The 14517-nt window shown below is 33.6% G+C and overlaps 1 protein-coding gene across 5 annotated transcripts in view; it reads left to right on the top strand.

Annotated features, from left to right (window-relative positions):
- The window catches only part of LOC148615531 (inositol 1,4,5-trisphosphate-gated calcium channel ITPR2-like), a 66142-nt gene extending 53137 nt beyond the window's left edge, over positions 1-13005 (top strand). For 3 of the 5 annotated variants that reach the window (XM_088581834.1, XM_088581836.1, XM_088581835.1), the window contains 17 exons: positions 269-418; positions 2864-2965; positions 3878-3961; positions 4447-4626; positions 4921-5023; positions 5403-5521; positions 5707-5876; positions 6071-6208; positions 6556-6717; positions 7856-7967; positions 8673-8796; positions 9115-9290; positions 9566-9721; positions 10188-10265; positions 10798-10917; positions 11635-11772; positions 12470-13005. In XM_088581834.1, coding sequence (XP_088437960.1) covers positions 269-418; positions 2864-2965; positions 3878-3961; positions 4447-4626; positions 4921-5023; positions 5403-5521; positions 5707-5876; positions 6071-6208; positions 6556-6717; positions 7856-7967; positions 8673-8796; positions 9115-9290; positions 9566-9721; positions 10188-10265; positions 10798-10917; positions 11635-11772; positions 12470-12778 — 2421 coding nt within the window. In that variant the 3' untranslated portion in view covers positions 12779-13005. The remainder of the gene's footprint in view (positions 1-268; positions 419-2863; positions 2966-3877; positions 3962-4446; positions 4627-4920; positions 5024-5402; positions 5522-5706; positions 5877-6070; positions 6209-6555; positions 6718-7855; positions 7968-8672; positions 8797-9114; positions 9291-9565; positions 9722-10187; positions 10266-10797; positions 10918-11634; positions 11773-12469) is intronic. The other 2 variants (XM_088581837.1, XM_088581838.1) reach the window with 2 other exon arrangements.
- Positions 13006-14517: the final 1512 nt, after the last annotated feature.

Below are 14517 nucleotides of genomic sequence, written 5' to 3'. Positions count from 1 at the left end.
GCAAAATAAGACAAATGAATTGTAATTTGGTGTTGAAACGATAGAATACGAAATTTAAAAAAAACCCAAAAAACAAAAAACAAAAAACAAAAATTTCAAACTAACTCAACACAATGTTATATGAGATATGCAATACACATGATAAGTACATTGTATCATTTCATTTTAATGTAAAAGCGTTGTGTCGAATTTTAAAATTTCAAAATAGATGAAAACATATTCAGAAAAATTACAGGAGCTCAGCTACTATACATTATTTCATTCATAGAATTACTTAAGAGAACAACCGGATAATGTCAAATCTTTCAACATTGTTGCTGAAACTACACAGTTCCTAAACGTGGTGTATTCATCAGTGAACAGAAAAACAATTGATTTGGTTGTTAAAGCTTTTTCATGCTTGAACGAATTCTGTGCAGTAAGTTTTTTCCCCATAGTTTTATGTTATTCTCGTTATTTTGCTACATTTCCGATATATATAAGTCAGTGGAAAAGGGTCACATGCATAATTGGATATATTGTACTTTGAATTGTACTATTCATTGAAACGCAACTATTTGCAGAAATTCTTCATACGTATTAAAATCGAGGTGAAATCATCTTCTAAGCTGAAGCCATCAAAATGCAAATAAATTGTTCTCCGTTTCTTACTAACCTTTCTTTCACTCTCATGAGGCTGCTTTATAGCGGATCTAATCAAAAGAAGAAATGTCGTTTAGCAAGAGCCTTTGATTGCAGTTTCCGCTATATGAATAGGTTTTTTTTTTAAGAAACCTTTTATGGGAACATTATTTCTCATCCACTCCATAGAACTTGAGATGAAGAACACTACAAACACTATAAAGTCAGTCTCTTATTTGATCTACTTATAGAAAGGAAAACTTATGGCCAAACTATACATCAAACGCATTAATTTCTCTATCCGTATTTCCATTTTCCCTATCATCTGTTGCAACATCCCTTCAGCACATGCATATGGAGTTATCATTTTGCTCATACGCAATGCCACATATTGCCGAAACAATGCAAACTTTTTGAACCGCACAAAACTGCTTACATTCAGGATTCTGGAACAGTGTTTGTTGTAACTCGTTGGGCATTATGGTGTATCAATCTGCACTATGAGAACCGATTTATTCAACATATCATAGTTTTGCTGTCCTCTGTCGTCTACGTCGGACGTGACATTTCACTTGGTGGGTGTTTCTAGCGATGCTCATTTAATGCTGTGGTTTACGCCGGACGTGACATTTCACTCGGTGGGTGTTTCTAGCGATGCTCATTTAATGCTGTCGTCTACGTCGGACATGACATTTCACTCGGTGGGTGTTTCTAGCGATGCTCATTTAATGCTGTCGTCTACGTCGGACGTGACATTTCACTCGGTGGGTGTTTCTAGCGATGCTCATTTAATGTTATTTCTATCTGTGTGTTATTTTGGTTATTTCTGTGTGTGTCTAATTTTCCTTGTCTAGTCGTAATCTTTGGATTATGTTCTTTTTTATCACCCTTTGAATCCTGGTTCCCTTTATTCAAGTCTCACAATAACAGTTTTATATAGACTTCAAAAGTGAATATCTTCAAAATATTGCAGTTCCTATTTCCTTAGCTTCACTCGAAATTCTTCATTTTTACGAAAGAAATCAAAGATCTATTGCTTGTTTAAGAACTCAAAAAGTTATTCAGTTTCTATTTGAATTGTGTGAATTGAAACATTTTAGGCTTTACAGTTTTAAACTATTGAAAACAAGGAACTAACGCATTTTTGTTAAGGAGTAATCAAGGGAACGAAAGTTATAGCGGTAATCAAACGAATGTAGTCCAGGGACAAAGACCAGATATGGAAAACAGACATGCACAACAAAGAACATAAAGTAACTAAACTCATACATACAAAGTAACAAAAGCAAATGAGCAACTCGGACTCCACTAAAAAACTGGAAGCATGGACCAGGTGCACCGGTAGGGTTAGCGTCCTCTGCTTTTCTAGAAACACCCGCCGAGTTCCTCATTAAAAGTCACACCGTCGTCTCAATGCCACTCAGAAGACAATTATACAAAAAGTAATTTGTATTTTTCAGTCCTTATTTTCTGTTTGTGGGGTAAATTATTTGTATTTATAGTTACACAAAATACTTTGTTCGAGATAAAGTATTTTAAACACAACGAACATGCTAAACTAAGAAATCTGTAAAAATCATAAAAAGTTCGGGGTAGACAAACGAGTTAAAGTATATACTATACTCGGCGTCACATAAATAACATACTGTTAAAATTGAATAAAAATATTTTCTACGACTTTATTGAGACCTATCTTCGTTTAAATTGTCTTAAATGACTGGCTCATTCGTTTAACCAAACGGCTTCTCCCTGAACAAGTTGCTTTTAGCTTAAATCATGCGTAACAAATCCTTACGGGAAAATCCCATACTAATATCCGCCATGTTGGTTTCTACGGGACGATTTGTTTACAAACGAAGTTCGTAAGTTTCCGTCGAACTCCGGTGACAATCGTCTGCTTGATTAACTTCTCGGTATTGTACGTTGTTCGCGTAAAATAAATCCGAGATAACGCCGAAATGCATTCTGGGTTCTTCGGTTTTTGGACAAACCATTTAAACGTAAACAACATCTCCTAGCAACCCGATCACTGTAAACATGGCCGACTTTTTACAATGTAAATATTGGCACCGAGAATTAAAATCTCACCGGAATTTAACGATTCAATGTTTAGGGAGAAGCCGTTTGACGCCGAGTATAGGATTTTTTAGTCTAGACCGTACTTAATTATAACATTGAATATTTTATATTATTTGTTTAAGTTTAGGATATCTATATTAAACATATTAATATTGATATTTAGGGTAACCAGGAGAACAGAGTGGTACTTTATGGAAACAAAATCGTAGACTACATTAACTTCATTCTTCGTTCAGGTGACATATCAGACTGTCCACCTGAGAAGGTAAATCTAAATGTAATGTCTATTGACCAAACGACAAACGTGATGACTTTTCATTCAGAATCGTCAACTTTCCTTTCATCTGTGGCAACATCCCTTCGGCACCTGCGTATGGAGTGTTCATATCACAACTCAAACGTTATGCCAGAGCTTGCCGAAACTACGTAGACTTTTTGTATCGTGCTAAAACTAACAAATAGGCTTCTGGAACAAGATTGAAGTCATCACTACAGAAGTTTTATGGTCGTCATCATGAACTCGTGGATCGAAATGGTGTATCCATCTGCACCATGAAAACTGATTTATTCAACGGGTCATAGTTTTCCTTTCCTCGTTTATCTACCCCGGATTTGACTTTTTATGAGCAACTCGGCGGGTGTTTCTAGAAAAGCAGAGGACGCTTACCCTACCGGTGCGCCTGGTCCATGCTCCCAGTTTCCAGTGGAGTCCGAGTTGCTCATTTGCTTTTGTTACTTTGTATGTATGATTTTAGTTACTTTATGTTCTTTGTGTATGTCTGTTTTCCATGTCTGGTCTTTGTCCCTGGATTAGATTCTTTTGATGACCGCTTTAACATTGGTTCCCTTGATTACCCTTCCAAGAGAGGACTGTTTAAACCGTTGTGGAAAACCGTTCGAAAAACCGTTTTTATTTGTTATAAATTGTAATGAAAAGCCATCATATGTTTAACTAATAGATGTAACGTATATATTTGTTCTTTACATGTTTATGTAGGGATGACTTTGTAAACTCTGTTTAACTGTGAGTTAAAGTCCAAACATTATTATTTTACTGCTTGAATTAAAAAAAAAATGCCTCTCGTTTCTGACGCAACAATCAAGTTGAAGTTGTAAAAAAGAACTTTGGTTGCTAATTTATTTAGCCCTTTAGAATCCTATAGTGTATTAATTGTAGATTCTAGATTTAAGACAGGTAATTGGAAACTTGATTCTCTCACTGATAGAAGAAAATGGTCCTGAAAAGACAGAAGTAGCAACGGTATGTATAAAGTTACCGAAAGTGAAATTAAATTCATTTGATATTACCACTGTAATCATCTCCTCATGATATACAAACATATTTGACTACGAACAACCACGTGGCCTCTGCTTTATGGTGTGCATAGTAAAAAATCTAACATTCAATTTTGAACTTAATACTTCCTTTACAATACATCAGGTGTATGCTGCCAGGTTATTTAAAACTTGAACTCAGGTTTATGTGTGTTTTAATTTCTGGATTTGATTGTTTAACCTTTATCTCATATTCAATGGTATATACTCGAGACAAAATTCATATTTCTGTCCTGTCAATAAATGGGTCACTTTTAGTATATAGTGGTATGGGTTTTTATCATCATTAGAGACCATGTGGTGACCTGTAGTGTAGACATATTATTTTTTATAGCTTGGATTTTGGTGGATGACTGTCTCGTTGGCGGTCATACCGCATTCATTTCCTATTTTTATATTTGTAAATTGTAGGAGGTTAAAGATACTATTGACAAGCATGCATTGCTACAATGTATGACAAACTGCTACAAAATATGTCAGTCGGAAAAAATAAACCTGGCGGACATTACCAAAGTAGAACCAATACAAGAAAAAGGATCTATGGATTCATTGAAAAATATTGCTGGTGGTGGTTGCCTTACAAGACTAATGGTAAAATAACAGAAGCTTTTGTACCCACATTGACCTCTTAAAAGATAAAACAATAACAATAAAGAAAATGAAAAACAGGAAATAACTGAATAAACGTTTATTCCATCAACTTATTTATTTTAATACATATATCATTCAGAAAATTAAAACAAAACTCTTTTATATAACTATAGCATACTTTGTTATGCAGTAAACTTGTTTTTAAGAAACTGAAAAATCAGTCGAACACCGAAGAAAAAAATTATCTTAGGAAATCGTAAAAAGAAACATTTCACACATATTTAAATTTTTCAGGGTAAAGATAAAGATCCAATTAAAGAGAGTTTGACGGATACAGGATTTTTGTACTACCTCATTTGGGCACGCATGGTTGATTTAGAACCAGGCCTAGAGACACGTGAGTAGGATAAAACACTAGAGACAAAACTCGAGACACATAGGTAAGAATTTACATTAGCTAGGCAAAGAGACATGTAAGACTGATTAAGAAACACCAGACCTCTGTACACATAAGAACGATCAAAACACTGAAGTTTGCTGTACAGACAGGTTTTAAGGGTTAGACACATGTCAATGAAGCCAGGTCTAACAATAGTTAAAACAGGCATGGAAGCACGTTAGTGAATAGTAAACCTACCGTAATAACAAATATCTACATGTAGTCACACACAAAAAACATTGAATTATTATGCTTTTACTTATACTTTTTACACTCTTATGACGAATTCAATAATAAACCATCCGTTTAATTTCATTATTTTTTACTATTGTTGTAGGGATGAAAATAAGTTCAAGTACCCAAAGGGCAGTGGACTTTTACAAAAAAAGTTGTCTTTCTATTGAAATATTAAAGGAAGATGTTCTACAAAAAGTTAACTTTAAAGTTGAGAATAAGGTATAACAACACGTTACATGTTTTTCAAACATTATTTGCATTATTAGTAACGATTGGTAAAACTTTCTAAGGATAAAAATTAACTTCAATATTCCTTGAAGATTTTTCATTTTATTGTGGCAAGACTTTATTCTCTTTTCTGTATCAACTAATGAATTAAACTTTTTAAAATCATGTTTTGTAAGAATCTTTTGCGAGAAGAAGTTAAGGAAAACCTGAAGTGGAATGTTGACAGGTCGTCACCGAGTAACAAAATCCGGGACTTGATGGGGTGGACGGCAGATATTCTAAAAGATATCAGCTATCAACGAAAAATATTGCAAAAACCAGTATCAAAAATGTTCACTAAACTGTGGTGAGTTAATGACAGTAATAATTAAAGCATGCACATAGAAAACTGCTATTAAATATGAAGTGACGTTTGAAGTAACGAAAGTATTTTGATTATGTCCTTAGTGTTATAAACTATTGAAAAGGCGTTATTTGATACACCAGTTTGTCATTTCGTTCTTATATAAATCTATTCAGATTATTTTCTTCTATTTGTAGGTTAATTTGGAACTATGGTGCCTTTTTCCTAAGTGTAGCAATAAATATGATAATGCTATATTCTTGGAATGCTAAGGCCTCACTGGAAGACTATCAGAAAATGAAAAATGCAACCATTGATTGGAGTGCATTATCAGAGTAAGCATTTTTTTTTAATAAAAAATACATTAAAAACTTACTTTATTCATTTTATAAAATTGTTTGGACATCATTTGATCCCATGGTAGTTGTGTAGTTGGAAAACATTAACATTTATATTGTATGTTTTTAATATCAGGGAAAATTGAAATGATTTTTATTATATAACTTGTTACATTAAAATGATGGCATACAATTGCCTGTCTCTAAAATAAACTTTGAAAGACGAGAAACTAAGAAGAGTACCCTTAACGTGTGTTTTAATACTGTTTGTTTGTGGCTACTAGGACAAAAACGGCTATAGCTGTCTTGTTGTCACATACTTATGCGTATATATTACATTGCAGCCCTGGACCTACAATAAGAGGATTAGACAGAGATTTGTATGATATAATTATGTACGCATTAAGTGGGGCACACAATTTCTTCTCACTAATGGTACTGATTAGCTACATTCTATTGAACCATCCGAGACTACCAACAATACATCAGATCAAAGACACCTTCAGGTAAACAAGACATCCTAAATAATTAGTTGGTCTTGCTTCAATTAACAATTTATTTGAAAACCACCATGATGCCTTGGCGTTAAAATAATTGGTGATAATTACGAAATCAGTTCCAGGTCAAAGTTCTAAAGATTATTGCTTCCACAAGTAGTATCTCAAAAACATTCTACAAGACATAACACTCCTTTAATTCTAAGGACATCTAAGAGAGGAAAGACGAGATTTCGTTTCCTTACAGACGTTGATGTTGAATATTTTATACATTGCAATCAGGGAAAATACGGGTGGTCCAAACATGCTACCTAAATTACTTGATTCTTTAAATGTGTCAGCTATAAAACTTTTACTTGAGTCAAGTTGTCTCGCATTAGAGGCATTGGTTCTAGTTGAGTTTCATTTAATAAAGCTATGTTTCTTGTTTAACTTAACCACAAAAACTGTCTGTACCGTAATAAAATTGAATGAAAGGAAGCCACGTAACGAAAGGGACATAAGACTCATAAAATGAATACACGCGTTTAGTTAAACTTTATGCTGAGGAAGGTGCAATATATGGACCGGTTGGTCGCCTTAACAATTTTGTGGACCGAAGCGTAGCTGGGGACGACCAACCGGTTCATGTATTGCCATTTGACCAGAAGTAGCACGTATTCGTAAGTATGATATATTGCTTTATAACTGAAATATATATAGTTTACACTGTTGTGTTTGTCTGTTTTCCATGTCTGGTCTTTGTCCCTGGATTAAATTCTTTTGATTTTCACTAGAAGCATGGTTTCCTTGTTTATTCTTTTTTTTACCCTGGAACATTCGTAAGAAAAAAAGAAAAAAAACATACTTTTGAAATTATGACGTCACGTTCTTTATGTGAATGCGAGGTGGTCCCTATAATTTTCTACCGGTTCATATGACGTTTATAGACCGGCAGTTACACCAAAGAACGTAACAAATTAAAATCTTACAAGTATGGTTTATCGCTTTATAAAATTGAAGGATATTACTTAAGGTAAACGAAGGCTTTGGAGTACTAGTGTTTGTCGAAACGAAGCAAAGTTATGCTTTGTCTTTTACGTTTTTTTTTGTATTTTGACTTGCGAACTAAGCGTTTTAACTCTCTCAACTTACATTTATATTTTAGTTTTTTTCGAAAGTCGGATGAGAAGTCCGAGGAAGACCAGCAACGAGAGGATAACACTGAGGGATCTAGACTTGATGCCAGAATATTTAGTTTCCAAACTTTCTATTACTTGGTATCTACTGTTACTTCTATGAACTCCAAACCTTTTGTAGTTTTGATTATATTTTCTATTCATTTTGTAACTTTATACTAGTACAATTTTGAACAATGATAAGTACTGCCACCACTTTTTTTCTATAACTAAGGATTCCACTATCTGATTACTTATGATTCCACCTATTGTTTTTAATTACTTATTCATATCTTTTCTGATTCCATTTGTATAGTTACTGTTCGGGATCTTCCTATATATTTAATGATGAAACCTTTATTATCTACATAAATGATGTTTTTGTTTATATTATTTCGGATTCGGCCAACAACTGATTATATCAATATTATTCTGCAGTGAATTATTATATTTGTATTTGGCTTATATCATAAATCTTCCAGTTTTTTTTACTCTTTTCTGAATCTAAAAGTTAAGAAATGTGGAAGTTTGAAATTGATAATAATCGAAGCTAAAATATTAGAACTAAGTAGAATTTAAGTTCGGCACTGAGTTTACTTTAGGTAGAAAAGACTATATCGCTTTTTTAACCTGACGTTGTTTGACGTAATTTTGTTTCCCCGTTTGAATGCATAACTTTGTATGGGAGAAAATTTACCTGTAACTTTATAAGCTTATGCCAATATAAAATAAGAATCAACATTATATTTTGCTAACATTGACACGCTACTTCCTACTTTCTTAGTGTTAAATGTTTTGATATTGTAGTTATTTCTGGCCACATCTATCCTTGGAACTGTATATCACGGATATTTCTTCTCATTCCATTTACTGAACATAGTCGTCAACAATCAGCTTCTCAGTGGTGTGATCAAAGCTGTTACTCAGAATGGTAGGATTGAGTAGTGTAATGTGTAGTGAATGTGTATGCAGTTGAAATTGTGATGCTTTGAATACACAAAACTGATGTTATATTCATGTAGAAGTCATGTATTCATTTTCTTCGACATTTATGAACATGTTATGCTTGCATATTTATTGTATAATTTTAGCAAAATTGCATTATTTCATAATTAAGTTGTAATGAGGGCTACAAAAAGAAAATGTTTACTTTGAATTAGTATTGACAGTTTGGTATTCAATGGCTCAGCAGATTATAGAGCAATGTTATGTCATTATGTAATAACAACTGACCTTCGTATTTTTTCAGGCTGGTCACTACTTTGGGTTGCAATACTTGGGTTGATTGTGATATACATTTATGCATTAATTGGATTCTCGCTGTTGAGGGCATTCTTTGATCCTTCTAATTACCTGTACTGTCATACGTTATGGCAGTGTACAGTTACGGTGGTGCGATATGGATTAATAGGGGATATGTTTGGTGTAAGTTAGTATAAGAATTTTCAGGTGAAATAAACTTGAACAACTTAACCATGGGTGAGTCGTTATTTCAACGAGTTCCTATAGATAATTTTCCTGTTGTTTTTTATTAGAATTAACTCTCTACACATAATATTTTCGCTCATTTACCGATTAGTGTTTTTGGTCTGTTTGCTGACTCAATAACGATTATTTCATTCACTTTCGGACAAAACTAAGAATATGAAGTGGCTTCCTTTTGCTTGATATGAATCAAAGTTTCGATGTAATCTTTTCAGGTCGTTGCACAACAAGATGACACACATGCAGAGTTTGCCAACTTCTGGCCACTCGTTCTGTACCACGTCTCGTTCTTTATTTTTATCACCACAATAGGCCTTAACATAATCTTTGGTATCATTGTCGACACTTTCTCCGAACTCAGGGATTTGAAAGTGAGTTTGTTTTATTATTTTCGACAGGTACTTAGAACTTATAAATTTGAAGAGTAAGTTTTTTAATACTGTCTTCTACTCATTTTCAGATCACATGAATTAAATTGTTAGTTATATTTGTTGTTTAGATCTCAATTATTTAAATTGGAGTTAGATTTGTTGTTGTGATTGTCTTGGATGCATTTTAAGATTTTTTGATATAGTTTTTTAAATGTTTTGGCATTTTCGTTGACATAGTCTCCGAAAATAAAGGAATAACGTCGTTATTTTTTTCTGAATAAATGGACTTACAGACGTGCATTTTTTGTTTTTTTTTAATAGGTATTTGTTTCCCAATACATATTTTTCTAACTTGTCATAACATGATTTTTTTTTATTATTCACGCTTTCAATCATATAATTTGATGTCACACTTGGTGAGAATAAGTTCGTTAAACTGATACAGTCACACCTTTTTGCATTCCAGTGGCAATCAGAATCGGATATGAGAGAATGCTGTTTTATTTGCAGTAGAAACAGTTATGACTTCGAACATACCGGAAAGGTAAGCACAATAGATCCTACAATACGTGTATCTCGAGTGAAAGAGTAATCAAGGGAACTGAGATTCTACCTAAAATCAGAAGAATGTCATTCAGGGACAAAAACCAGACCTGGAAAACACACAACAAAGAACATTAAAAACCAAAATAACACACACAAAGTAACAAAATTTAATGAGCAACTCGGACTCCATTAAAAAATTGGGAGCATGGACCAGGTGCACCGGTAGAGAAAGCGTCCTCTGCTTTTCTAGAAACACCCGCCGAGTTGCTTATAAAAAGTCAATAGTGTAAAATAGTGTAAATCTCTCCTGTCTTGGCATTTATTCTTAACGTCATGTTCCTTTGTTTTTTTTTAATTTGGTTTTATATACATTCTTATTCAGTATTACTTATGTGTTTTACCAAACATTTTAAATACAAGCAGTTGTATTAAATAATTTGGTATGTTGTGTTATATTAAAATATATTGTAACATATTTTCATTGAGTTCATCCATGAAGCACTCTCATTGTACAAGGTATTTTTTTACAGGGATTCCAGTACCATGTACTTCATGAGCATTCTATGTGGTCTTACATTTATTTCTTCATACATCTGGACAATACAAATCCCTCCGATTACACAGCATTAGAACTGCATTGTGCAAGTCAGGTAAAATACACATGTCTTGGTCGTTATTTGATTACAGCCATGAATAGTCCCATATAAAGACTGTAACAGTCAAAGGTTAACCGTTTCTTGGTCCTAACCATATGATTGTTGTTAAAGGAACAATCGGCATTTCTAAAGAAATATAATACAGATGTTAGAATTCAACAATTCCCATGCTTCAAATACACTCAAATGTTACGCATAATTAAACAACGCCAAAACGTCAAGCGACAAAGACAAAACAAATAATTTGTGGCGGAGACAATATGCTACATAGAAAATAAAATTTATTGAATAAATTATTAAATGTGAAAACGAGATTAACCCGATATAAATCCTAATCTGATAATCAAAGGAGCAAATCTGATTATTTGGGTACCATGCACATAATCTAAAGAATTTGAGCACGATAGTGAAATGCCTGTATAATCGAACAAAGGTCTTTAATGACGTGCATAGTCAGACTTGACAAAACTTATTAACTGTCTAGCTAATATATTTTTGTTGGTTCCTTTGATTACTCAATGGAAAGCATGCGCCGGATAGAACTTCCACGAGTCCTGGTGGTATTCTCATTTTATTTCATCACTAATGAATGATTAAATGGAGATTTTCTCCTCAATTATTTTGGACATAACAGGGCTTAAGCAGACGATATATGATTTGTTAAGTGAATAATAGAGCAAGGATACTCTGAGTTTCCTTCATTATTTTCAGTGGAAGAAGGAGAACTTTGATTTCTTTCCAATGAACAGAGCTTTATGTCTTGTAAACCTGGATGCGGATGCTAACGAAACCAAAATAGAGGAAGTGTTGAAAAAAGTAGAAAAAATTCAAAGAAGACAAATAGAGGAGGTAAAAGACAATTTCTCCATTTGTTCAGTCGTTTATTAACTGTCATTCAAAAATTATTACACGCACTTTTCATAGCTGTCACTGATCAGTGCGATTTCATTTTACGATTATGAGGACAAACTTAGGAAAATATAGGCATCAATGCTATATCTGAAGGTCTTCATGGCGAGTCTTTATTGTTGCCGGTTTCAGTCATTTCCACTTTTTGCACTAATAAATTCATTGCAATGTTTTCTGTTTGTACAGTTACAGAAACAACGAAACTTATTAATAAATGTGACCATTCAGAAATAACCATCTTGAAAAAGGCAACGATTTATAGAAGAAATTATTGCTTGTAAAATGTTTCACGTTATAAGAATTAACAATTACTAATTCAAGGGACCAAACAGGGACAATCATGGCATAATCGATCATCCTACTCTTACCACTGTGATAATTCAACAAATCTAGCTGTGAATTATACAGCAACGTCTGTGTTTTACCCTTCAAAGTCGTTTAACTTATTTAACTATTGAGATAATATTAACGCTAAATAAGTAGATGATTTACGTTTGGCTGGTCAAAGGACTCCCAACTGTTGCACAAAAATATCATACAGTTAAATAAAATATTGCATGAACATCAATGGAATGTTGTCAGTCATTTGATAGATCGGTTTCTATCTTTTATTGTTAATTCTGTTCACCCATTTTAGGAATTAGAGAAAAAACGACGCAAAGAAAAATTAAGACAAAAACGTTGGCATGAGCGACACAGATCATATGTTTTCGACGCAAGCCAAGCAGCAGGTCATGGACCTCCTCTTATTTCACGAGAAAAATCGCCTGTTGAGGACTTATTTGATACGGGGGGCACTGTCACAGAAAAAGATGAAGACGGAAAATCTTCCTTTTCGGACGAAGAGTCGTTAAGTGGTTACGACGAAACACCTAAGCGTAGGCGGAAATTGATGCCACTTTCGCGGTCTGATGATGACGATGTTGATCAATCATCAAAACTGTAGCGTATGGAGAGGGACGTGCTTGAAGCTGATTAACTTGATATTTTTAGTATTTTGCAACACAATTTGACGTGTTAAAAGATTTGTTTAACAAATGAAACAAACCTTTTTGTATGATCTAGTGTGCCTTTAGTTCATATTTAAATCAAAATGATATTGTATTGATATGTATAAAATATTCACACCAACCTTTGTATTAACACGAAGAACATAAATATAGTTCTCCTATATTCCTTTTTTTAACTTGTTGCTGAAGTTCTTATAATAATCTGATGTTTCTACAAATCAAAGTCGACCATTGTGTCATTATTTGTTACAACTGCCCGTTCCTGTTCTTAGGTTCCAAGAAGAAGTTGATGTTATTTAATACACGAGTAAAATATGTAACAAATAAAAAATGTCATAAAGTGTCAAGTGTGACCAACTTTAATTATATAATAGCTGTCGATAAACTGGTCAATATCGTAATATTTAGACTGCCCACAGGACTGAGACCGTGATAATGACCGAGCTGTAGGCGACGTCATTATCGCTGTCGCAGTCAATACCACTGTATTTTTTTCACTTGCCGTTTATGTTGTTATGGCAATTATTTCTCAAGACTTCATTAAAGCCTCAGCTGAGTTGTCAAAAACATGTATAAACTTTGTTCTTAATCAAGTTTTGGACATAGCATACAGGAAATTCATATCAAACGATTAAGGATTCACCGCTGCAAGCAATGATAGTTAAGTTAGAAAACGTGGTCAGTTCTGATAAAACAGCAAAATATTCTAAATATAATATACTTATCAATTATATTACTTTTTGATGATGTAAAATGAATGTCAAGATATCAAGGCGATTCTTATTTTATATTTCTTCATCCTGTAAAGTTTCAAACCCGCAGAGCTGAATCGTCCGAGGTTAAACAGTTCATCCACAAGTCATCGGGTTAAATTGTTATACTACGACCATAACGCAGTTTCAAAACTCAAAAAGCAATAAAATGTTAATACGTAGAAGGTGGACAGCAAGACGAAAATTCAGGAAAATATTACATTGGAAACCAAAACTTAACAATTTCAAACTGGATTCTAACCGACAGGATATTGTAAGTAGGCCTTAGAAAATTTAGAAGACAGATTTAATATCAAACTTTAAGATAGGATATCGATCATATTAACATTTAGTTATGTTTGTTTTCCATTTTTGCTACCATAGGTTTATACCACTGGTTTGCAGACAGATTCATACTTGGACAAACATTTAAAAGACAAACTGCATTCAAAATGCTTCATAAAAGAGTAATCAAGGGAACCAAGGTTATAGCGATAATCAAAAGAATGCAATTCAGGGACAAAGACCAGACATGGAAAACAGACATACACAACAAAGAACATAAAGTAACTAAAATCATACATACAAAGTAACAAAAGTAAATGAGCAACTCTGACTCCACTAAATACTGGAAGCATGGACCAGGTGCATCGGTAGGGTAAGTGTTCTCTGCTTTTCTAGAAACACCCATTGAGTTGCTCATAAAAAGTCAAGTCCGGGGTAGACAAACGAGGGAAGGAAAACTATGACCCGTTGAATAAATCAGTTTTCATGGTGCAGAGGGATACACCGTATCGATCCACGAGTTCATGATGACGACCATAAAACTTCTGTAGTGACAAACGAGGAAAGGAAAACTATGACCCGTTGAATAAATCAGTTTTCATGGTGCAGAGGGATACATCATAACGATCCACGAGTTC

The sequence above is a fragment of the Perna viridis genome, chromosome 5 (assembly GCF_037379345.1).
Source record: "Perna viridis isolate PV_CMFRI_1.1 ecotype Kerala chromosome 5, ASM3737934v1, whole genome shotgun sequence".
NCBI classification, from domain to species: domain Eukaryota; kingdom Metazoa; phylum Mollusca; class Bivalvia; order Mytilida; family Mytilidae; genus Perna; species Perna viridis.
This window is presented reverse-complemented; position numbering and strand designations above follow the sequence as displayed.